Consider the following 26,044-nt stretch of genomic DNA (forward strand, 5'->3'; position numbering starts at 1 on the left):
AGAATTTTCATATCACAATTTCCTTAAAAATTGTCTATCGAAATAATTTTTAACTTATAAGTCCCTTATAACAAATTTATATGTATAATATTATAATAATGTTAAGTAAGAAGTTTTGGCTCTGTGTTTGCTACCACCATAGAGTATACCAAAATGTACCAATAAAAAAAGAAGGTTCCTAATGAAATAAAAAATTGGTTTTCTAAAGAGTGGTAAACAACTATTAAAGCCATTCTGTTTTATTTGTTGCACTTGTTTGTTTAAATAAACAATATAATAATAGGTAACAATTTTGAGTCCAACTGAAAAAGTGTGACCAGCTAATATTCACAGGGGAAGGCGAAATATATCACCGCTGTGATTGCGGTCACACTGCCTGGGAAACTTTGCTTTATTGATTTTGTTTTGGGAAGTTGTTTGATTTGGAGGACCCGCATTTTGGAGTACAATGAGCGGCTACCGAGGAATCGGCGGCGGAGGATTCCCCTACCGCAAGTCAGCCAGTTCGGGCAACAACATGAACGCCGTGCCTCCCCCACCGATGTTAAATGCCCGTGGTTTCACGGGTTCTCGCGGCGGCGGAGCATCAAACTCTGGTGGACTGTCTCGTGGAGGGATTACGGGGAGTACTACATCGACTTCTAAGCACGGCTATTCCACACTCGACTCCATTAGTCAGTACACCAATGCCACAAATCTAGTGGGCAAAAGAAAGCATCACACCGATGACGATTATTACTTCGACGATGACGATGAGCCCCGGGAAAAGGAACTGGAACAGGCTTATATACCCGCTCCAGGATCGCCGGGAGCTCCACCTCCTCCTGCCAAAAACCACGAGGAATCCGATTCGGATGAGGACCCCTTAGAGCAATTTATGGCCGGCATCAACCAGCAGGTGGAAAAGGAGAAGCGCCAACAGGCTCCCAAGGCGCCAACTCAAGCGGTTCGTGGTGACATCGACGATGAGGACGATGAGGAGAGCTACTATCGCTACATGAAAGAGAATCCCAACGCAGGTCTTCGTGATGAGGGATCCGACCAGGAAATCGAATACGACGAGGATGGCAATCCCATAGCTCCACCCAAGAAAAAGGACATTGATCCCCTGCCGCCCATTTATCACTCCGAAATCGAATACGAACCCTTCGAGAAAAACTTCTACACACAGCACGAGGATATAGCGGCCCTGGACGAGGAGCAGGTCCGAGAGTTAAGGCGCACTCTGGGCGTTAAGGTGACCGGACCATCGCCACCCAAGCCTGTTACATCCTTCGGGCATTTCGGCTTCGACGAACCGCTCATTAAGGCTGTAAGGAAAGCGGAATACACACAACCCACTCCCATCCAGGCTCAAGCTGTTCCAACCGCCTTATCCGGCAGAGATATCATTGGCATAGCCAAAACGGGTTCCGGTAAAACAGCAGCCTTCATTTGGCCTATGCTAATGCACTTGATGGATCAAAGACAGCTGAAACCAGGCGACGGACCCATAGGTTTAATTTTAGCACCAACGCGCGAGCTTTCCCTTCAAATCTACAACGAGGCCAAGAAGTTTGGCAAAGTCTACAACCTAAATGTGGTTTGCTGCTACGGCGGTGGCTCAAAATGGGAGCAGAGTAAAGCTTTGGAGCAGGGAGCTGAAATCATAGTGGCCACTCCCGGTCGAATGATAGATATGGTCAAAATGAAGGCCACCAATTTGAGGAGAGTGACATTTTTGGTGCTCGACGAAGCTGATCGCATGTTTCACATGGGATTCGAGCCGCAGGTGCGCTCCATATGCAACCATGTGCGTCCAGATCGGCAATGTCTTATGTTTTCCGCCACGTTCAAGAAGCGAATCGAACGCCTGGCCAGAGATGTGCTTACCGATCCGGTGAGAATAGTCCAGGGAGATCTGAACGAGGCCAACCAGGACATTACTCAGTCGGTATATGTATTCCCAAATCCCTTGCAGAAATGGAACTGGCTGCTGTGCCACCTGGTAAAGTTCCTATCCGAAGGCAGCGTGCTGATCTTCGTGACCAAAAAAGCAGATGCCGAGACTGTGTCCAATAATCTGTTGGTCAAGGAATACAATTGCCTGCTACTCCACGGCGATATGGATCAAGCGGACAGAAATAAAGTTATTACACAGTTTAAGAGGAAGGAGTGCGATATACTGGTGGCCACCGATGTGGCAGCTAGAGGATTGGATATACCCCATATCAGGAATGTGGTGAACTACGACATTGCCAGGGACATTGATACGCACACTCACCGAATCGGAAGAACCGGCAGAGCGGGAGAAAAGGGTAATGCATTCACTCTGGTCACCGATAAGGACAAGGAGTTTGCAGGACACCTGGTGCGAAACTTGGAGGGCGCTGATCAGCAGGTGCCCGACGATCTAATGGAATTGGCGATGAAGAGTTCCTGGTTCCGCAGTTCGCGTTTTAAGCAGGGCAAGGGCAAAAGACCCACCAATACCCACACAGGATTGGGTTATCGAGAGCGAGGAAATGGAGCGGGTGGTGGATCGGACTCGGGACCCAGTGCGTCTGCCCATCAAAGTCCAAGTGAAGGACCCGCTAGCAAATCCTCTTCCAGCGCGGGACCGGCAACAGATCGCTATGCAGCCATGAGGGAGGCTTTCCGCTCCCAGTATAATAACCAATTTCGAGCGTCGAGCGACCGAACTTGGGAGAAAACTTTGCCAGATTCTGGAGTTTTTGCTGCACCAATGGCACCGCCACCATCATCATCATCATCATCATCACAAGGGGCTTCCTCATCATCCAACAGCAGTGGCAACAACAGCAACCAGGACTCCAAGAGGGCCAAGAAGAGCCGCTGGAATTGAACGAAGAGCACAGTAAACTCAACCCTCCTTTTGGTTTATTTCTCTTCATATTATTTAATGTGTATTTGCTTTTGTTCCATCGTTTAAAATTACAACTTATGGACTAAATTTAAACATATTATATATAATCAGATATATACCATGTTCATTCATAAAGATTACGTTAGTTAAATACTCATATGTACAACTCTCTTCCTCCGCAGCCAGATCCAGCGAACGATCCCACAGATCCAAATAAAAATCTTCATTAATTGTAATCATGGTTATGTGTATTTTATTTTGAATAAAATCACATTTGCGCATCCCAACTGCCTATCGATATTGTTAATCGTTAATCGTGTCGTTTGTTTTTTCATTAAGCGAGAGAAGAATTCGAACTGGAATATCGAAATCTTGAAGCTAAGTTGTTCGTTAATCTTTATGAAATATTGTTTTACAATGAAACCACTACGAATTTTGTTTCTTTTTCGCTTTTTGGATATACGTGTTTATATAATAATTTAATTACGTGTGTTCTTGATAACATTGAGAAGAGATTGAGATTCATTTAACTACCACATCGAGGCGATTTTGCGTAAATTTTTGGAGTTTTTTTTCGTTTTGTTAAGCGCGGAACGGGGAATTAGCCTGGGCAAAGCTTAAAAATTTCGCTATATTTGAATATCATATCAGATACGTACATGAATATATATATTTTCCGTTATATATAGTTCGCATATATACTCTATTCAAAGACTCGTCGGTGTGTGGGTGTTATACATATATATTTGTATATAAAAATTGGTCCATGTTAACCACATCGTACGAAACTTATAGAGAAACTGAAAACTTAACTGAAGTAAAAATCCGAAAAAGGGAATTGTGTGGGAAAATAAAACGCAAACAAAATAATAACACTGTAATTTTAGTTTTGAAATACTTTTTGTTTTTTCATTTATTATTATCATTATTTAAATGTATTAATTAGCTTTGTGTGTGTGTTTTTTTTGGGGAGGGGTGTGTTCTTGTTGTTGCCGCATATATAACATACATATCCATATATACAATATATTTAAGATCTAGCATTAAATTTGATTTACACTTTTAATAGTTTGTTTCTCTCTTCCGCTAATTATGCAGTTTTTGTTTTGTCACTTAAATATACACATTTATTCTCTGTTCGTTATAGTTCATAATTCTTAATATTTCCTCCGCTGGTCTGTTAAATTTCGTTTATCATTTACCGAGCTAAATCAATTACTTTTTATATGTATTTAGGCTTTAAAAAATAATTAAAATTATGCAACAATTAAAATGTAAATGTTTTCATTTTATAAATGTAATAAAATTGTTGGGATTTCACTTGTATGTATTTGTATTTTTCATTTTTTCGCTTTTGTTTTTCTTTGCTCATGCTTTTTGTCGTAGATGATTTAATTCTTTTTATTGTTTAATATTTTTAATACTTTGAATGAACAAGAAACATTTTGCAACAAAAGTCTGGGATAAGGCAAACAAAAAATGTAATTTTCAAATAAACGAACAAAGGACTTTCTGCTGCATTTTAAATTCGTAAATTTCATTGAAGGAATTTCTCATGCTCTCAACTGAATTGATTGTTTTTTTTTTTACATGGTATAATGACTGTTTGTTATTTTTTTCCGCTTTTGTGTGTGTGTATATTTTTTTTTCGTTTTTTTATGGGGTTTTTGTCAGTTAGCTTTAAATTAAATGCCAATTAATTTAATTAATTAATTTTTAAATCACATTTCATTGTTTTTCAACACGGGCAAATTCAAATTTCCGCTTCGATTTCTCATTCAGTGTGTTGTTTTGTAATAGTTTATCCATTTTTGTGGTTTTTCTTGTTGCTGCTGTTGGTTTGTGTGAGGAAACGAAAATATTTGTTGAAGTACGCGACTGGCTTCTAGTGCACATTTCATTAAAATTAATAATACTATATACAATTTATGGTATTTCTGCCATTTCAATTCTCCAACTCTCTCTGGGCCTGTGGGCCTTGATTCTCTGTTTGGGCCTAGTCGAATAACGTGGCCAAAAGGTCGTCGCTGGCGTTGTTGTTGCTGCTGCCACTCGAGGGCGGAGTGTTAAGATCGGGCTGTGGGTCCAAATAGGAAAGGATTTCCATGGGATCCACGTCTTGTAGCAGCTAAAAATGATTAGGAAAAATTTTTTAATTAGTATTTTATATTTTAAAGGATATATATTTAGTGAAACTTACATTCAGATCGTGGGCTGTATCGTTTATGGCCGCTGCCGCCGCATCGAAGCTTTGCAGCTCGGCGCTCAGATCGCTTTCGGTGAACTTTAATTGGGTTTGACTGCTCATCAGTGAGTTGAGCAGCTGCTCTTGCTGCTGCTGCTGGCTATCCGCTCCTCCGCCTCCCATTCCCCCACCGCCGCCACCGCCCATTCGACTGGGCGTGCCCGGCGTCTGCGGTGAGTTGTGGCCCGTGCTGCTGTTGTTGTTGTTGCCGCTTCCGTTGGTGCCGCTTCCGCTGCCGTTGGCGTTGGGCGTACCGCCGCTGATCGGTTCGTTGTGGGAGCTGCTCACGCTGGGCGGTCCGCCGGGGGTCATCGGATGGCTGGCCGCACCGGGGGTGTGCGGGGTGTGTGGCATCTATAATAGAAGAATAACATACAGAAATTAGTTAAAATTTATGTTGAGAGTTTTTAAGTACAAAAAAAAAACAGAACCTCTTTACAACCATTAAAATATGAAACAAAAAAGAAATTTAATTCGTGCTATTTTTAATAAGTTGAAAATCGAACCATCTAATTCCCAATCAATTTCAATATCAAAACTATTATTATTAAAATATTTTTTGATATGCTTACCTGATCGCTGAGCGATTTTTCCATGGCATTCAGTTGGTCGAGGGAGTTGACACCGCCGTCGCTGCCTGCCAAACCGCCACTGCCGTCGCTGTGGTTGCCACTGAAGCCGTCATAGCTGCTGCGATTGCCACTAAAAGTTCAAGCAAAACACCAATGTTAATTATCACTCCTACTTAATGATAGATGTATAAACTTACTGCTGGTTGGTGTTGCCGCCGTTGCCCATCATGTTGCCGCTGGCAATGGAGTTCATGTCGTGCATGTTGTAGGGACTCATCGCCTGCGCACTGTCCCAGGTGGGCAGTTGGGTGGATCCCGGCGACATGACCTTGGCGATGTCGTCGCACAGTTCCTGTTTGATGGCCGGCAGGGTGGGGTTGCCGCTTCCGTTGCCGGTACTGGCATTGCCACCGCCGCCGCTGGGATTGCTAGGAACATTCGAGGGGGGCGGGGCGTTCGGCATGCCGCCATTGTGCTGCAAGGCCCGCCAGTTGGCCGACGAATCGATGATCACCTCGTCCACGTCCGAGTTGCCCAGCGTGTTGAGTATGGCCCAGATGTACTGGTCGATCTCCAGCGTATCGGTGATGGCCGACTTGCTGCACTCCGGACAGCGCCACGAGCCCCGCTCGCTGTTGATCATCAGATACGCCTCCAAGTCGAAGCACTGCACGTGCTTGCACTCGTGCCCCCTGGCCGGCAGTCGTATCCGCGACTTCGTGATGGGGCACTTCAATGAGATCTTGGCGCACTGCTGCCCGTTGCCCTGCTGGACGCCCTGCTGGGGCGTGCCCTCCGCTCCGGGATTCGCCTCCGGCTGGCTCAAGTTGCGCTTGATCTTCTGCACGCTGTGCTCCAGCGGCAGCAAGTTGCGCTTGTGCAGCGTCTGCAGCACCTGGCGCACCGACGGTCGATGGACGAGCTGCAGCACGAACAGGTGCGACTGTAAAAAACAGAGGTAAAGGTTTTGAGTAAGTATTTTGGATTGGCATTCCCCAAGGAGACTGCAAACTTAGTTTAGTTTCGATATTTGGCAAATTAAAAAAAATGTTGCCTACTTAAGTGGGCTTTTTTCATAACCAAAAGTACTTACACAACAGCAGGAACTGGCGGTCAGCTGGAGAGTGTTTCTTCCCGGTTGACAGACGGCCTTCAAGTAGAGCGGACGCAGGGCGGTACTGTTCTTCTCGGACCGCTCGATATTCAGGGGCGTGGCATTCGCGGAAACGGTGACGGTGTGCGGCCAATTGGTGTTCATTTGCCGGTCATCCTGGTGGAAGCACTTCAGCTGCAGCTCCAAGTCGGTTCTAAAAAATATTTCAAAAATTAATTAATATAAAAAACAAACAAAAAAATGTATTTCTAGAAACCCACCTGCACATTAGCGTGTTGTAGACATTCTGTTTGAGATGGAACACATGGTTGCTGACCGAAAGATTGTGCAGCAGCCGGAAAGGAGCCAGGATGACGCCGTCTCGCACCGGGAATGTCAGTCTCATTTCTTCGCCTGAAAAGGGGAGGTATAAATATTAATAAAATATACTAAGTGAAGTATTTTATTTTAAAGTATAACTTACTGTTGTCCATGACTGGCTTGATGTCCGGATTTGGGCTGACATAGGGCACACTGCAGGCGGGCGTCAGCGGAGGCGTTGGATTGCCAGGAACTGGACTGTGCTGATAGTTTTGCTGGAAACTGAAAAGAAAATACACAACATTATTAACTGATTACGTGGGGGATTAACGAGGCGAACTCACCCTTGATTCTGGTAGGGATTGCCCGTGGTGGCCACGCCTCCCGGACCCGCCGGGCACATGCCACCTGCCTGCTGCATTCCGGCGCTCTGGCCGCTGCCCGGATAGAACTGTCCTTGGTGAGAACCGGCTCCTCCGACGCCGCCGTAGGGCATACCGCCTCCCCCGCCGGATCCTTGAGGCATAAAGCGCTGCTGGCTCATGCAACCCGGTCCGGGACCCATTCCTCCGGCCGTCATGCCACCCGGACCCATGGGTCCCATCACTGGGCCGCCGGCGGGACCCATGCCATTGCCCGCGGACATTCGGCCGTAGCCCCCGTTGCCGGCGCCCATGGGTCCGCTGCGTCCGTAACCGTTTCCGGCTCCGCCCGCCTGCATGGGCAGCGGTACTCCGCCGCCGCCGTTGCCGGGATGCATCTGCTGGCCGCCGTACATCTGCGCCTGTTGCTGCTGCTGCATCGGATTACCCGGGTACATTCCTCCGGCCCCGCCCACTCCGCCCGCCGCCCTCTTCTGGGCCATGTGCATCTGGGGATGCGGATAGGGGGCCATCCGCCGCTGCTGCTGCTGCTGTTGCTGCTGCGAGAGGGTGGGTGGCGCCTGCTGCGGATACCCGTTGGCCATGCCCTGCATCTTGGCCATCGGGTTCATGCCGCCCATCTGCTGCTGCGCCGCCTGTTGCTGCAGGGGATTCATGCCGCCGCCCATGCCGCCACTTCCGCCGACTCCGGGGCCCATAGACATGTTCTGCATCTGGTTCATGGGCGTCATCTGAAAGGGGGCAGGGGATCGATTGATTAGAGGGGGTTTTTCACATTTACACAGAAGATTTTTCCAGTCCAGCAATTAGTGTCGCTACCCTATCCTTATCTTTATAATTGCGGCGCTTTGCCCACTGGAACAATTAAATTTGTTAAACTAGAACTAAAAAGCAGAAAGCAAAAAAGCTTCTGAAATAAATCAAAAACTAAAAAGGCATCATAACAATTAGTAAAGTTTTTTTCTGAAACTGATTAAAATTAAAAAAATAAATTTATATAAATTGTAAGCTGAAAAAAACATTTAAAGAGCTAATGAAACAAACATTTATAAGATATTTTGTTTCTGTATTGATTGAGATAACTAAAATATTGGGAAAGATAATCTCTACTGAACATACGTAAAATGGTTCCTCTCGAAAAAGTTAAATCTCTCTTCCTCCTATCACTAATTAAGCGTAAACTTTTGACATTTAAAGCTTCGAAAATTGGGAGACTGGGGCAAATAATGCCAGCCATTGAGCTTGAGCGGATTACTGTCGCTTCGGCCGTCACAAATTTGTCATTTTCGAAGCCGCCGACTTCTGTTTTGGGTGCGATTCGAATAATTCGTTAATGGGCAAACGTTTTAAAAGCGAAATCTGTTTACTGCCGCCAAATGAATTGTCAACAGCTGGTCATATAAAAGTTCTGGATAAGATGGCTATGAAGTCACCCATCCGTTTTCGTAAACCCTTTAAAATACTTATCCTAAATGGTACTCACTTGATGATGCCTCTGTGGTCCGATGTTGCCACCTCCGCCGTAGCCCATTCCCATTCCCTGGCTGCCATTATAGCCGCCTTGGCCGGAACCGCCGTTCATGTACTGGGCGTTCATGTTGCCCATCATACCGCTGTTCGGTCCAGGGTGCATGCCGCCACCCATCTGTTATAAAATGAAATGAAAATAATTAAAAAAATTTAATTAAATACAGGATTGAATATTGAATAATTAGGTACATCCACTATAGCTTGCTCAAACCATTTATTTTATAAAATGTAAAAAATACTAAAAATGAAATTAACCTTCCATAAACTTGTATTTCTATCCATAGAATCTTAATAAAAATTCTCACCTGACTGTAACCGCCCATGGCGTCCATGCTGGACATGTGTTGCTGCTGTTGGTGGTGCTGTTGCTGGTGGTGTTGCTGCTGCTGCTGGTGTTGCTGGCTGGCAGCAACCATGCCCGTGTACCCCTGACCGCCGGTGTTGCCCAATCCGCCCAGCGAGGCCGATGCCGAGCTGGTGGCGCCTCCGAGGGCCGTGAACTCCGAGTTGGGACCAAAAGTGTTGTTCAGGCTGCGCAGGCTGTCGCCGCCGACAAGGTCATTGCCCAGCATAAAGTTACCGCCGCCACCCACTGCGGATCGCTGGTGTTGCTGCTGCTGCTGCTGTTGTTGCTGCTGCTGGTAGGCCAGAAAATTGTCGCGCTGATGTTGCTGCTGGTACTGTTGCTGTTGCTGCTGCTGGTTGTAGTACTGCTGCTGCTGCTGCTGCTGCAACTGTTGCTGCTGGTCCACGCCGACTGTTGTGGCACCTGGCGGTGAGATTTGGCCCCCGGTGGCTGGCGCCCTTGAGGAGCCCGCCTGCTGGTTCATTTCATCATTTTTCCTGCAATAGAGACAGAGCCACTGGTTAGTTGGTTTCCACAAGGTGAATGGCGTTTTAATGTGGTAAAAGGGACAAGTCGGTTCTGCTCCTCCGCTAGACATTTTTGGTCCCCGAAATGAGCAGAAAAAGCTTAAAATAAATCGACAACTAGATAATTTTGGATGTGTTCAAATGCTTTCAGAAGACAAATAAAGCCAGGGTCGTGCCTATATTAATCTCAATTCGTTTAAATATTTTATTATTGCTAAGTTAAATAGCATTATATACTGAACAGTTAATTGGGCTGGGTTTTTTTTTTATCTCGTGAATTGGTTAGTCACTCCGAAGAACAGAGTGCATAATCTAATTTAAGTTGTTCTCTGGTCACCGAATCATTATTCGACCTCCATGGATGATGTCAGCCTAAGGCGGCTTATGTTCGTGATTTTACCCCAGTATCCGCAGCACCATCCATTGACTGCCGTTTCTAACACCCCTACAAAACCCCCCTTCGAAACCCCGCCCCCTTTTCTAGCACCCAGCCATATCTCCATCATCGTCATTGTCAACGTCATTCGTTGTACTGTGTTGTTGCTGTGTGGCAATTGCGATTGCAATTTCCATCTTCTCCTTTGCTTATATTTCCCATTGCACTTGTTTTCCCCTCGATTTGCTGTGACATTTAAGCCCGAAAATGTCAAATGGGCTCAGGGTTTAGGTTTAGGTTTGTATTGCCCTCGACATCGCTCCCTTCAATTGTTCCATTCGCAACCATTGAAATTGTTTTCGCATTCGCTTTGATGGCGCGACTTTTAAGGTAAAAATAATTAAGCATATTTGCCAGCCAGACAATAACAATATGAAGCATATGAACGCAGTGCGAATGCGAAGCAGAAAACACATAAAATCGAAAACAACTGTGGAGTCGAAGATAAAATACTCTAGGCAAAAACAAAATCAGTAAACATATTGTACACAAATTGTTTACGTAAATATTACTAAATATGTTCAACGGTTTTTAAAAATTTCCATTTCATAAAAATTCATCTCCCAACAAGGCGAATGAGTAATTTTAAAAACGGTGCGTATGATTAATTTTTGTGAATTATTTATTTAAAGCTCTTATCACTTGAAAAATAAATAATTTCTTTGGTTTAAGTCCCAACTGAATTTGTTCTATTTAAACCAACATTTTTTTAAAGAGTAGAACCCTAAGCGTAACAACAAAAAAAGTCGCACATTAAAAATATAAAGTAACACGCTCACAATAATTGCGCATCTACAAAAGCAGCTCAACGCAAACACACATCGGCCAGCAACACAAAAGCAAATAAGAGTTGGAAACAAATAAAAATAAATAAAAACCCAACAAAAAAACGTAACAAAACGTAACACGAAGGCAACAACAAATGCAGCGCCGAGCGAAATGCAAATAAATGGCACACTAAGCGATTGGCTGATAATCGCATGACGAAAAGCCAGAGCCGGCAAAGTCTACAAAGATCGCTGGAGAATCGCGAGGGGAGGGGAGAATTGTGTGGGGGAAGAATCGTTGTGGTGCCGGGCGGATCGGGTGGGGGAAGAATTGGTGGTGGAACTGAACCTGTGATTGCCGCGAGACTGTGACGATAAATTAGCATCGAGCAGCTAGCAATTTCCAAGTGCAAAAACAGAGTGGAGAGGTAAACAGAGCAAAGCGGGTCATTAGGTCGATTCATAGAGTGAGAAAGATATACAAAGAGAAAGAAAGAGAGAAAGAGAGAGAGAGAGTGGGCAGTAGCACCCAATGCAGAAATGAATAGATAGGTAATATAGAAGGGTTAGGTGAAAATATTAATTGATGTTTATTTTCTTTAAATATTTGCAATTAAAATCGCCAAAAAGTGTGCTAAATAAATTTATTTGCAAGACTGTACCTATTTATATATAATATAATTATAGACTTGCCACAAGAGACAAATAAAAATTCCAAAAAACATTATTACTTAGAATGCCTTATCAGAAATATGCACTTAGAAACAAAGTGACCTTCACCGAGTGCTGAGATAAAATACCCAAAAATTATGGAAAAAAGAACCTGAGATACGAGATAAACAAAACAAAGACAGGGCTCAAAATTCTAGTAAAGTATAGAAGATATTGGGGAATGTTTTCATTCTAATGAGCAAACAAGTTGTGCACTTGCGATCATATAATCGTCTCATTATGTGACTTGCACTGGAAAAAACTTTGCGTTTTAGGGGCTATCGAGAGGCGAGGAAGTGGACGATCTCCGATGACGCTGCCTTGCTTTGTTTCTGCTTTTAGCTCGAGTCGCGTTCTCGTTGTTGCTGCCTTTTGTACTTTGATTAGATATAAATTTCTTCATTGATTAGATAAAAATAAAGCAAAACAGGTAACTCACAAACGAGCGAGATAGATAGAACGCCCGAGAAGGAGACAAGGAGATATGATCAAAGTTTAGAACCACTAAAATTCGTTTTGGAGGCCACTATAAAAAAAAAACACGTGCTCGAAAGATATAGCTTCATATCGAAATCAGTGCACGATCTGTGGCCTCTTCCCCAGGTTTTCTCTCCGATTCTCTCGCTAATAGTCGTTGGCTTGTGTAATTGTAAATTGTGCGCACTTTGATTTGCTGTGGTAATAAAAATTATTTCTCATTTGGCACACGAAATGATTTCCGTATGTCAACAGACAGGGGCGTCGTTAAGGGTTTTCAACCAGGGGGTGTATGTATATTTTTTATAAATATTTTTTGTTCATTTTATTTGACTATATTTTCACGATTTATTGTCATTGTTCCTGGCGATATGAATTATAGCCCAGACGGCAATGCGACATCCTTTCGGAGGACATGTCTGGTAAACTTTATTACGTTGCTGAGGCAGAACAATCCCTAAAAAAAATCAAAGTTTTTCTTCTGTTTTTCCACTTCTATTTTTATTGTTATTGTTGTTTGCGTGTTTTTTTGTTCGATTTGCCTCCGGTTCGGTGTTTCCCATTTTTTTTATTTCAGAGACGACAGTTGGCGTCATGTAACAAAACAAGTAATATATACAGAATGTATGTGTGCGTTTTAGAGGCCATGAAAAATTGTGAGACACGTGCGTGGAGCCAATGGCAGAATGAAATGTTTGAAATAAGTTTTCTCATTGGAGCGGGAGGTTTCAATCATATTCCTTTGTCGAAACTGCTTGTTTTTGACAAGCAGAAATAGAATAAATTCGGTGATATATATCAATTTTCTTGTACATTTTCATAATATATTTGGATCTTTTCACATACGAGTATGTAAATATGATTTCTGTGCTCCCTGCAAAACCAATAATACATCCGAAATGTTTGACTTGCTCTCTTTGCCACTGCTGCCCCTTTTGGACTCATCAGTCACTCAAACTCCTCTATTTTCGCCTTATTGTTTCGCTGCAGTTGGCCACCTCCCACCGCTGAAATGCGTTTGACAGTTGTTTTTCAAGGGTGTTTGAAACCGAGCCATCGCACCACCGAAACCACCCGCTACTGGCTGCACTTTTCGCATACAAAATACGGCACAAAATCAAGCCAAAAAAAAAAACAACAAAGAATATTTTTTTCGACATTTTCTTTCACTCTTTCCAGTCCAATTTTGAGCTGGCAGTTGTCGTCTGTCTGTTTTTTGTCCCTGACTCTGCTGTGGATTCATTTTTTCCATATTGCCCTGTCAGGGGGTGTTGTATATGGGTTTTTCGTCCTGGTCCCTTTTCAAGTGGCAAAAGAATGGTAATAATTTTTTGTTCGCCGCTTAGTTTCAGGACTTTGTATGCCGTTCAAATTTGGACGGCGCCTGTTGGTATGCAACAACTTTTTGTCGCCTCAAGCTAACTGGGAAAATTCTTTGCTCCACCTTTTCCCTTTTCCCACTTCGATTGAGTTTCCCGCAGAGTTGTCCTTACTCGTTTCGATCGCTTTCATAATTCATCCGCCTCGCATAAATTGCAATCAGAATGAAAATAAAAATAAATCAGCATAATAGACTCGACCCCAGAAAACAAAGCGGAAAAAAAAGCAACCACCAGGAGCAGTCAGCAACCCTCCGCTCGAGTGGTTTTTCGGGCTGAGGGCGGAGGGGTGGACATAATAAAAATCGAACTGTAAACAGAAAAAATAAAAATAAAGGCGAAGAAAAGCTGTGGCAAAAAAGCGAAGAGAAATCGCACAATTTTTGATTAAAAATCCAATGCAAATAATACAGATGGTCAGCAAGCGGATTGTGGTGGTGCTGGTGGTGGTGCTCTTTCCGAGGGATGAGCGATGGGGGTTGGCAGATTTTTGCAAAAACATATTCCACACTCAGACCCCTTCCTACTGCATTTGGCCGACAAAATGTTTGCCTCCAACTTTGTGCTCGGTTTGCATTTTGCGGATTTGCAAATTCATTTTTATAAATGTTTTGCCGCTTGCGGTGGACAAAAGGGAAAATGGGTGGGGGTGGTTGTCTGTCCCACATGTGGTATGAGTAATATTTGAAATATTCTACCCAACCCGAACTGCTGCTGTGTGTGCATGTTTTCAGCACCTGTAACTGGCTTTTATTTATTGGCCAGACCGGATTGTTAGCTGCTGCTCGTTCGATATTGCGTATACGCAGTGTGCGCTGGCCCTAAAACATTCGTTATACTTTTCAGGCGTGTGTCTATGGCTGTTTGTAATACAACATTGTGTTTTTTAATTTGCATACTACACTGTAGGATTTCCAAGGATTAAAGTTCATAGTACAGTGGTCCCTGTTGCGAGCAATGAACTTTTGTTTCATTTAAATTAACTGGAAAATTAATTTAAGCTAAGTTAATTGTTTTTGTATCGGCTCAACACTTGTTAATATCATATTTTATGATGTAGTATGCATAGATAAGCTAAAAGGTCAAATGAACATGTCATGATTGTTTGAAAGATAACAAGCTGCTCTAATAATTTTACCAGTGCACCTAAGCGCAATATTATTAAACCTAAACACTCGGAAACACTGTGATTGGCACAAGCAGTACACATTTACAGGTGTCTATGCATTATTCAATTCGGAAATTGCATTTCACTGTTGGTTGTTCTGCGTTGTTTCCCATTGTATTTGTAGTCGTCTGCTAGTTTGTCCTTGTGGTGTTGTAACCAAAATCGTTTTGATGGCTGATGGTGTCGCTATTGAAGTCTGCTCGTGTTGGCGATAAAAAAAACTAAAAAAAATAACAAAAACCACCCAAACAAAACGCGCTGTGGTTGTTGTAACACACGCGCTAATCAGGTCGCTAATGGACGAACCACCAGAAAACCCCTTGCACCACCGACCACCCACAACCCCCTGCGACTATCAATCAGCGGTGTGGTTTTGCACACCTTACCCAGCCACTTTTTCGGTTTGCGGATCTGATGTTTTGGGTTCGATTTGCTGGCGAGTCGGGTTTTGCTTTGCTTATCTTATCTATCTCGTTTTGCTCAAACTAAATTTATGCCAGTCAACGGGGGCAAAGCAAAAAAAAAAAAAAAAAGAAACACGAAGAGGGGATTTAGTACTCAGTGCGATCTATTCCATTGTCATCGGCGTCGTTGCGTTTTTGGCATTTATCTAATCGCCAATTAAGTAAGAAAAAACCCAACAAAAATCATAAACAATCGGACAGACATAAACATTAAAAATAAATCGAAGGCTGCGACTGTCAACGTTCGCAACAACCACAACAACAACAACAACAGAAATCCTCAAAATAAATGAACGAAAAAAAGAAGCTGCAATAATTTTGTTCAAGTATTTTTGCACACTCACACATTGAGGAGCATGCATAAATCACATTAAAAATAAAACAAAACAAAACGAAAATTGCAACAGCAAGCAAAACTTGAAGCGTCTCAAAACCCAACGCATAAATCGCTAACGGAGACGTCGACAGCGACGCGAGCGTCGTACTTGAAAACCAGTTTCGAACAAAAATGTCTACTGAAGTACAGCTAAATAACAGCCGCAAAAACAAAACAAAAATCAAAGTAAACTGAACATAATGGGTACAAGAAAATGTTAGCTAAAAATACTTGCCATCGGTAAAGGTTAGACAGAAAGATATGGAAAAATTGGGACAGGAAGCGGGCAATTGATAAGCGGCTGAGACTTAGCTAGATATGTTGAGAAGCGCGAAGAGAGGCGCTCTGCTCACGAGATACATCCAGCAGGTGGCGCCACCTGATCTAAATCTGCTAAGTACATTTACGTTTAATGATCTTCACAATTTGTAATTGATAATCCCAATTTTATTTAATTTGGTAATCATAATAATCTAATAAATTCTTAGTTCTTGTCAAAGTTTAGTCAAGTTAAAGATTATGGTGTACTAATCTGTTACTTAAGTGAACATATGGCTTATATATTAATTTGCACTCAGTTACTTCCCGGGTCTAATCAATTCTTCGCCAATCACTCTTCTTCCACCTTGATTGCGTTCCATTCACAAAAAGCCAGCGACCATTTTGCGCAAAATACTAAACGCGGCCAGACTGACGTATTATACGTAGGTACTACCTGGCCATAAACAGCGATAAGCAATTATCGATAACTGAAATATTTCTGCATACCTAAGCGGGATTTAATGTTGGCCAAAAACAAGAGCAGAAAGAAGCAGATGAAAGCGTACAGGTAGACCAATTCAGAGAGTGTAAATTTCCATTGTTCCAGTTGTTGTTTTGAACGAACAAAACAAAAAATCGGAAGAACGATGGTAGTTTGGGTTCGGTTTCTGTTATTCTATATAGATACAGTGCGATCTGCGGGTATAATTAGCTTGTCAGTCCCCCCCACCAAAGTCTGATAAGAGTTGGTTACCTCTGATTTGGGCTTCGGTGTACATTCTAGGCCCATCGATAGTGATAGTATTGTATTGTATTGTTGCTTTTTTTCGGTGGTTGGCAGTTATCTGTGAGGTTGTTGTGGCTGCTAAGCATATATTTTACTATATCTATGCGAATGTGTTGGTTCGGTACGGTCTAGTTTTGATATCAGGTTCGTTCAGGGGCTTTTAATTGGGTCGTTAAATGTTTTCGTTCGGTATTCGTTGCGTTTTGGGAACTTTTATCATGTGACTAAACGAACTCTGAATGGAGTGGAGTGTGTGGCTCTTCAAGGTGCCTCGAAGAGCCCGAGGCGAGTCAAGAGTCAACTGCTTAACCCATTAATGCCCAATCAAATTCAAATTGTGTGATTAGATATGCACCGTAGCTGTTTCTCTCGCTCGCTCTTGTTTCTAGTTGTGTGACCTTCAATCTGGGCTGATGAGGGGTTAAAGCCGTACCGATTTAGGGGTGGCTTCGGCTTACACATGTAACTATTGTTGCGCCCTCGAGTGTGGATTTCGTTACGGGGGTTGCTCAGTTTCCAGCCCCCTGTCTGATGGGTTTATTAATATCGGACGCTCCTCACCTCGCTAAATGTTCCGTGTATGTTTCTGTTTGTTTCTTTCGGGCTTTAATCACCGAGAATTCGGAACGCTATCCCTCTTTCAGTAAAGGGGGTTGTTGTTGCCTTTTGCGATTTGCAAATGGTTTTCCGCGTTTAGGTTTTGTTTTTCTGTCATTTACTCGTTTGTATCACATTTTTATTTCCCGTGTGAAAATCGCAAACGGTTGAGGGAAACAGGAAGTGGCCAGGAGCGGAAAATGGCAGAGGGATTCCCCCTGCTAGGTAGCAATCTTTCTCAAGTCCTTTCGGTGGTTGCTTGATGGGTTGTGATTTGGTTGCCTCGGTGGTTGATTGATGATTGTCTCGCGCTTACGCAGTTTCTGTTTTAGCATTTTGAAGGAGTGGGGCGGTGGTGGGTTGATGACATTAGAGGGTGTTTACGATAAGCTCTGGGCGTTAATTAACCGTTGGATTGATCTGCTAAACCGGAATTTTCAACTGTTTCAATGCTTCGAAAATTTGGTAAAATCAACAAACAAAGTGGTAGTGGTTTCCAGCTCAGAAACTTTGAGGAAAATGAGAGAAGAATTTACGTCGAACACAGAATTCTCAATGATTTCCATTCTTGAAGAGCTCTCCAGAATTTTTCTTCAGCGGAAGTGAAACAAATAAGTTGTATTTCAGTTTTGCTGAATGGTTTACCTTTCTATCTTCTTAGAAGGATAATTCCCATCTCATTCGCATACTTGTGATGATTTTCCACCAATCGAGCTGTGTAGGTTCTAGATACCTATAGGCAAAAATGTGTCCGATTTCTTGTGAACACACCGACGACCTATACCGAGTGCAACTACCTGTTTCTTTGGGTTAAGAGCTGCGACTATTGCAAATGGGTTAAGGTTTACCTGTGGTCGGCATTTTTCTTTTTCTTATGCTCGAGCCCCGTACCTTTTTCTTTGCTTTCATCTTCTTTGCAGCGATGATGAATTACAAGCGAACCGAAAAAATGTCTGCCGAGAGTTTTCCATTGTCTGGGAAAAAGAAGAGGGGGAGTTTGGCTGGGGAAAAATGCGTGGCATGTGAGAAAAACGGCAAACGAGATACGGGAGGGAAAATGGTAGGGAAAACTGGTGTGGGGAGAGGTTGCCTCGCTTGGAGTGACCTTTTTTTTTCGTCTTCGGTTCCCCCTTTATCTTGCCACAAAAGAAACAGAAACGAGAAACAGAAGAGGCAACAAACACGAATACACCCGAGAAATGGGCGAAAACATTGTCGAACTGAGAAATAAGTGACAGACTTGAGCGGTTGTTTTCGGTTGTTCGGGCAAACGAAGCGGATCGTTGGGAAAATTTCTTTCTCGGTATCGATATACCCACTTCCACATCTACATCCACATCCACTTCTTGAGAACGATTCAATGGAAAACTCCGGCCACGAATACCTACTCTACTCAACTCTGCGTACAAAACAAAGCAACAGCAGTAGGTCGAAATGTTTTTCGACTAAAACCGAAACTGAATGCTTTCTTGGCTTCTCTTCAGATACTTTGGCGAGCGTATCTGTGTGAATGTCTGTGCCTGGCTGTGTGCGTGTCATTTATGGGTCAGCTGTGCGTGAGAGCGAGAGAGCCTCAGTCGAGGGGGCGGCGATGGGAGGCGGTCTAACTAACAGCTGATGTGGGAATTCGGTCAAAATTAATCTATTGGCTGACTCTTTAAAGTGTCTGGATGAATTTTTCAGCAGCGAGGGTGAATTTCATTTGAGTGGATAACATGAATTTTCAGAAAATGCTGGTGAGCGATTGGTTTAATTTGAGCACTTGGCTTCTGCAAGGGATTTAAATAAAATATAGGGGAATTTGTTGAAGTTCTTTAAAATTTCTGAAGGAACACACAGAAAATGAACAAATAATTTTTGTGTTTTCAGTAAAGAAATTGTATAGAAAATTGTCCATCTGTATTTAACAAATTTGCTAAACCTTTCCATTTTTTATACGTTATAAGACTTGACTAAAAAAAATGTAATTATAATTAATTAGTTTAAAGATGTAAAAAAAATAAAATAAGGTACTTAATTGTAATTTTATTTTTCCCAACTGTGTATCTAACTAAAAGTTTTGACAGTTATGTACAAAAAACTTGTTGATAAAAATCAAAATGTAATATAACAATTGCTGACCACATTAACACTTCTTAAATATTTAAATTTATCACTCCTATCTCCCAAAAATATTTTAAACTTTTTCTGCTCAACACTTATCACCTAGTTTAACTACATAACTATTTTTATGATTTATGTATACAAGGTTCAAGCAACAAACAAAGCATAAGACACAAAAAATTTACATAAAATATCTAAAAACAAAAGCACATTCCATTTAATATTTTTGATTGTTCGTAAAGCACAACAATTAAAAGTTTCTAGTGGATAAGAAATAAAATTGTTGATGGCCATAAAGAATTTTTGTACTTTGTGTTTATAAATTGTTTTATTTTTAGCCAGGTGGATAATTATTTTTAGCTATTCAGATTTTATTGACTGTCAAGATGAGAGGCACACAGACGAAAAGTTGAAGTTTAAAAATTCTTTTGGCTCGTTTGCTGTGATTTTATACATTTTTTTTGTTTCTGTTTGGTTTAAGTGGAATTTATTTTTAGATATTTTACCTAAGTTTTCTTTTTCTTTTGGGTTTTATGGCAACAGCGCGTGGTGTATTAATTGTTGTTGTTCGTTGTTAAAGTTGTTGTTGTCTTTTGTTGTTGTTTTTGGGTGGGACAGGTGCACCACGTGAAGAAGAAGAAGAAGCGACAGCAGCAGCTGTGGAACGCTATCTCTTTTCCTCCGGCTTGTTGCTGTCTCTTTTGCCGCTGTTATCAATTTATCAGTTCACTTGAAGGGTTTTTTAACTGTGTTTGTTTGTTTGCTTTGGTTTGAACACTTTTCACTGTTTGTTTTTTGTGCTTTTTTTTTTTTTTTAGATTTTCAGAGGTTCTTGAAACTTACTTTTTGGAATTGCGCTTCGTTGTTTGTTTGGAATACATGGGAATTTTGTCAACAATCAATTGCATGGCATCAACAAATACATGGGACAACAACACTTGTCTCTCTGTGTTGTTGCTTCTGTTGTTGTAGATTTATATTTTGATTAGTTGGTGTTGTTTTTGAAATTTTTTCAAAAGGTTCACTGCAGCATTTTTTAACACTCACTCTTTCTTACTTTTCACTTTTTTGTTCACTTTTTGCTCATTTGTTTTTCGTATTTTTTGTTTGTTTGTCACGCTTTCACATTTGTTTTGGGATGTTGCACAAGTTTGTTGTTGTTTTTTTTTTGGTTGCCTAGCAAATTGTTGAAGTTTAAAAATTATTTTTTGTTAAAGAAATTTTTTTCGATTTTGTGCTAGTTTTAAGTGATAATACTGTTGTTTATAGTAATCCAAGTGGTTGATGTGTTGCTGCTGCTAACAGGAACTTTGTGGCACTTAATCCAAAAAATGTGCTGCGGTTTGTTTGGGTTTTTGTTTTGTTAATTATTTTGCCACTTTCAAAAATTTGATGTTTTTTTTTCGAAAACTTTTACGCGTTTTTTTGATATTTCTGATAACTGTTTCACTGAGCCCTGGCTTTGAGGTTTTGGCCTGGCTTTTGGCGAGCTGCGCTTTTCGATTCGATTCAACCGAACGACGACAACGTTCGACGGCAGCCAGAAAGGAACTGAACGGAACTGAATGAAGTTGGCAGCTGAGCTCATGGTAGAATAAATAAGGTAGTATAAGGTAGAAAAGGTAGTCTTATCGGGTGCATCAGTCCGTTAACAATATTGGCAATGAGTGCGAGAGAAAGGGTGATTTCGAGTCCGGCGACCGACTGAGCGATGTGCAGCTGCCGTCGGCGGCGATGGCTGCCGCTCACCCACACAAGCGCAGGACCGAGCGCACCCGAAGCGGTACAGTACGCTCTCTCGGGTTGATTTATTTCAGGCTGGTATTTCGTATTTCGTATTCATTTCGGTCTGTTAAGGGGCGACGACGCGCGAGCACTTAAGTAAAATAATAATTATGTATACGTATGTCAATTTGTTTGACTTCTTCGCCTCGCGGGCCCCTTGCTTTGGTTCATGAAAAAGGTAGTAGTAGTAGTAGTGTTTCTACTGCCTTTTTGCTACTTTTTCTCCTCGCTCTCTCCGTTGGCAGCATGCTCTCTCGGCCAAAATCATACTTTTCTGCTACCTTTTTTCGGGCAGCTGACATTTATTGGGTTTGTTTTGAAAGCGTTTAATGGCTGCATGCGTGTGTGTGTGAGTGTTTGCGTTAAGTAGATTTTTCAGCACATTTGTCTTAATTGTTGTGATTTGTGGTTGATTTTTGAATGATTTACGGCGTGTGCAGCGCCAGCAGGATTAATTGTTTTTTAAATGTCAGCAGGGCAACCGAAATTTTTTATTTATGGTTATGCCTTACTAGTAAAAAATAAATAAATATTTCTTGTTTATGGAGATAAAATAATAGATATGTTATTTTTAATATGTCCTTATTTTTACAAACCAATTTCTTTGTAAATCGAAAAAAAAAACGCCGATTGATTAATTGTCAACCCTTTACCACACAGGCCGCAAAATTGAAATACTTTAATTACCCGAATAAAAAACATTTAACAATTTAATCCGAGCATATCAATTGCCCCACACACGCACACTCGCCCACTCACACACTCTCAAGCGCTCTCTCTCTCGAAATCCACTCCCAATTTATCACTCAATTAGCACAGAAAAATGTAGTAGTGTATTTACTACGCTTCTGGGCTCTCTCCAACTCGTGCCATCTCTTTCTTTTTGCATACACCCATCTCTTTCGCCGTCGACGTCGCCGCTTTGGCACAGCGTGAGAAACTCTCGTCGGCTTTCTGGTATCGGGTGTTCATCTCAATGAAATTGTAGCATATTTGTTGCCATATCGAGATTAAATTTTCAAAACACAAACGAGCACAGCACGAGAGAGCCAGAAAGAGAGGGCCATATGCCGTTGGAAAGGGACGGGGCGAGCCGAAGTGAAAGAGAGAGAACGAACGGAGTTCGTTTGTATGCGTGGCTTGTAAGCTTTTGTATAATGTTTGAGGTGGGCATGCATTTTGGGCGGGGAGTAGGGAGGTGGTTCCAGTGGGTGGTTGGGTGGCTGGGTGTCTTGTGGGTGGTTCGTTGGGGTCGCGATTTATTGATGACGCCGACGCCAACGTCGACGGCGACGACGACGACGACTGCGCTGCGGCGACCGTGTTAATGTGTTTGTTGCTCTCTGGCATAAAATTATGTTTTATTTTATTTAACATGTTCTGCCTCGATTTTTGGCAGTCCTTGTCATAATTCTCGTGAAACGCCAGCGGAGTGAGCGAGAGGGCCGGCGAGAGGTCCTGGGCGAAAGGGAAGTCCTTTTTTCTGGCTCGAGTGCTAAGCAACAACAATCGCCGACAGTTGTGCGCTGGCGATGATGATGGAAGTAATGATGATGTTGGTATGTTGGCAGAGGCTGCTTCATTGGGTTATGCTTATGGGTTTGTATTTGGGTTTGGGTTTGCGTTTGGGTTCAGGCCTCACACTCATACACGAATCGCTAAAATCCCTGTGTGATTGTACAGTGGTCACTCGCAAAGTAGTAGGACTCGGATTTCGGGAGGTATTAATTAGTAATTGAATAATTTCCTCGTCTTTCGTTTAATCCCTTCATAAAAAAAATAAAAATAAATTAAGCCTACAGATTTAAAAAAATTATACAATTTGTTTAAAAATTCCTGATTTGTGGTAATATTAAAAAAAATTTTTTTGATCAATTGGGATCACAGGGTTTTAATATTTCCCAGAGAATAATGCTGAACATTCGAGGGACTACTGTTCCTATGAGCGTGCGTTTGCACTGTGTGTAAAAGGAAGTGTACAGCATTGTAGGCCGTCGTCGTCACCGCTTGTTGTTGTTGTTGCTGCTGTGCTGAAGTTGCTGATGTGCCGATGTTGCTGCCGTTGTTCGCAGTGTAGTTGTTGTTGTTGCTGCTGCCGAATAGGGAGAGGGCGGGGGGAGGGACAATGGGTCTGTTTGTCGCTCGGTACCCGGTTGCCGGTCCTCTGCCTTTTCCTTCGTCCCTGCCTTCCCTTTCCTCATCCTGCCCACCTTTCCCTCCATTTCCCTCATCCTGCGGGTATCTGTATCTGTATCTGTATCCGCATCTGTATCTGTGTAAATGCGTTGGTTGTTGTCTCGTTTCGCCGGCCCTCCCCCTCACCATTCCAGCCTCCCTTTGGGTGTGTGCGTGTGTTGTGTGTTGGTTCCTGTGCCTGTTCCTATTCCTGTTACTTTTGCTGTGACGACGACGGAGACCAGAGCACCGGGCATACAGGGTGTCCCAGGATGTGTGGGGGTGGGCAGGACTTTTAGCTAATGGCAACCCTATAACTCCATCATAGGGAATATTTTATAGAATGATATTTTCCATTGACGTATAAAAGGTTTTGTGTCAAAATTCAATTTAATTTAATCTAAAAAATTCAATTCATAATAACCTTTTTTTCATTTAAGCTTTAATCTGGAAAAATCTAAAATATTTGTTTTTCATAATTCTATAATTTGTACTTTTAGATTTTAGATCATGTAATTAGGTTTTACATTTGCAAGTTTATTATGTTTTTATAGGCTTTAGAATCTAAACGTACGTATTTTTCAATTTGAATTAATAATTTGAAGACACTTTGAAAAAGTAAAATTATTAAAGTCATTTAAATTAAGTTGATTACTTGAGTTCGTTAAATTCCCTTAAGTTGTCACCCAACAAGTCAATATTCCTCGCTTACAAATCACCCTGTTCTGGCTGCCAAAAGCGGCTGTAAAAACAATTTAATGCATAAAACGACAAAAATCTGGTTTTCACAAAAACCAAAAACCCAAACCAGCAGCAACAACAAAAGCAAGCGACGAAAGCGCTGCCACCAGTTGTTGGGCTCCAAAGAGGGGGGTTTGGGGGGAATGTCCCGAGGGGGAGTTAGGAAGTTGATGTTGCTGCTGGAAGAAGAACCCACAGCAACAGCAACAGCAACACCAGAGACAGCAGCAACAGCAACAATAGGAGCAGCAGCAACACTCAAAGTAGCAACAACATTAGCAACAGCAACACCAAAGCCAGCGGCAACAGCAGCAGCAACAACAACATGCAGCAGCAGCAACATCAGCAGCAAATGTTGAGATTACACTAAAAGTAGCTACCAACGGGAGCAGCGACGCCGGCAGAAGCAGCAACAGCAGCAGACTGCAACGCATTTGGAGAGTGCAGCACTAAAATCAATTATGTAGCCAGCGCAGCAGCAACATCGCAGGAGCAGCAACAACAGCAACATCAGCGACTGCAGCAGCAGCAGCGTGAAAAGAGTAGTGAAAAAAGAGAAATAGCAAAGCAGCAGACGATAGCAAAAAAAAGTTGTGGGGTTATGGTTGGAAAAAGGGGGCGGAGGAGGTGGAAATCGTAGGGAAAAGGAGGTGAAAAAGGGGGCGGCACAAGTGTCTGTTTGTCGCTGCGTCGCACAGTGGTCGGGCTTGTATGGAACCGCGGCCATAAATACTTCTAGTTGTGCTATCGCTATGAAACTTTCACAAAAAATCTATAAAAATATTATAAATACAATATAAAAAAATTGACCGGATCGTACCACTATATCCTATAGCTTCCATAGGAACGATTGGATCAGTGCAGTCCTAAAATCACTTTTTATGGTCAGATCAGGCTAATATTTTTTATATATATTTATTTTACTTCACTCTTGTCAACAATATAGCCGTTTTTTATAATATTCGCTTCTATACCTTCAATCAATTTTGTTCGCCTTTCGACGGCGCTACCCACTTCGCTGCCCCATACATTAAAAACATATAATCGTGAGAATAAACACTTATAAGAAAAACCTATTCAATTTTTAAGCAAGGGAATAAACAAAAAGAAAAAAGAAATAAAAGAAAAAATAAATCAATAAATGAAAAACGGTTAATAAACACAAACTCAAAAGACGAAGACAGAGCAAGACGAAGAACAGCACAACAAGCACACGAGCGAAAACAAATTTTTGTAGTGCAAAACTGACCCTGAAAAAGTAAAGACGGTGTTAGAATTTTTACGATTTTAGGCACATCTGCAAATTTCTGCAAAAAAAAATTACACATTTATTACCTTAAAAGCCAGTCAAACACATTGGTATACAACTTAATTGTGGATTTTTGTGGCATCACTACTAAAACTTTAGCTAAACATAAAAAAGACGTTCAAAATATAGACAAAAAACATGTATTATTTCAAATTTATATAACAAGAACAGTTTAGCAAGCACGTTTTTTTTATAATATCTCAAATTTTAGAAAATACCTTCAACTTCAAAATCCATTAAAAATATTTTAAATTTGGACACGTAAAAAATGAACTGACCTCTTCAAAGTTCGGTTTTGCTATGAAATGTTCGCGATGCGCGCAAGCTGCGCTGTGCAAATTAACACCTTCTTACAACTTTAATTCTATTTTTAAAAAGAACCGTTAGTTTTACAGAAAAATAAAGTTTGCCATCAAGAAGTTTGGACAATTTAGAAACGATTTGTTTACTTTTCGTACATTTTTGTTGTTATGACTTTTTTTATTTTTGGCCTATGGGCGCAACCACTGTGCGTCGGTCAGTCGGCAAATATGTTGCGCATTTGTGAGCGTGTGAAAGAGAAGGCCATATGCCGAGCGAAGGAGACAGCGCATCATCGTCAACTGCTGTTGTAACTGTTGTTTTG

The 26,044-nt window shown here is 41.9% G+C and overlaps 2 protein-coding genes across 3 annotated transcripts; one reads left to right on the forward strand and one right to left on the reverse strand.

Moving 5' to 3' along the window:
* The first annotated feature begins 371 nt into the window (after nucleotides 1-371).
* On the forward strand, nucleotides 372-3,102 carry LOC108089728 (ATP-dependent RNA helicase DDX42). Its single transcript, XM_017188105.1, has one exon. It carries the CDS (start codon nucleotides 449-451, stop codon nucleotides 2,843-2,845), a length of 2,397 nt encoding a protein of 798 aa, XP_017043594.1. The 5' UTR covers nucleotides 372-448; the 3' UTR covers nucleotides 2,846-3,102.
* Nucleotides 3,103-4,727: 1,625 nt separating this feature from the next.
* LOC108089729 (zinc finger MIZ domain-containing protein 2) lies at nucleotides 4,728-20,498 on the reverse strand. Of its 2 annotated transcripts, none has more exons than XM_017188107.2 (11): nucleotides 19,916-20,498; nucleotides 9,316-9,853; nucleotides 8,964-9,125; nucleotides 7,442-8,211; nucleotides 7,261-7,379; nucleotides 7,058-7,190; nucleotides 6,777-6,990; nucleotides 5,881-6,626; nucleotides 5,684-5,813; nucleotides 5,067-5,465; nucleotides 4,728-4,994 (listed from the first exon to the last, which is right to left on the reverse strand). In XM_017188107.2, exons 2-11 carry the CDS (start codon nucleotides 9,838-9,840, stop codon nucleotides 4,863-4,865), a joined length of 3,330 nt encoding a protein of 1,109 aa, XP_017043596.1. In that variant the 5' UTR covers nucleotides 9,841-9,853; nucleotides 19,916-20,498; the 3' UTR covers nucleotides 4,728-4,862. The 2 variants fall into 2 exon arrangements, with proteins under 2 accessions (XP_017043596.1, XP_017043595.1); XM_017188106.2 differs by having other exon boundaries at nucleotides 20,253-20,497.
* Nucleotides 20,499-26,044: the final 5,546 nt, after the last annotated feature.

Source organism: Drosophila ficusphila, unplaced genomic scaffold (genome assembly GCF_018152265.1).
Source record: "Drosophila ficusphila isolate 14025-0441.05 unplaced genomic scaffold, ASM1815226v1 contig_106, whole genome shotgun sequence".
Lineage (NCBI taxonomy): Eukaryota > Metazoa > Arthropoda > Insecta > Diptera > Drosophilidae > Drosophila > Drosophila ficusphila.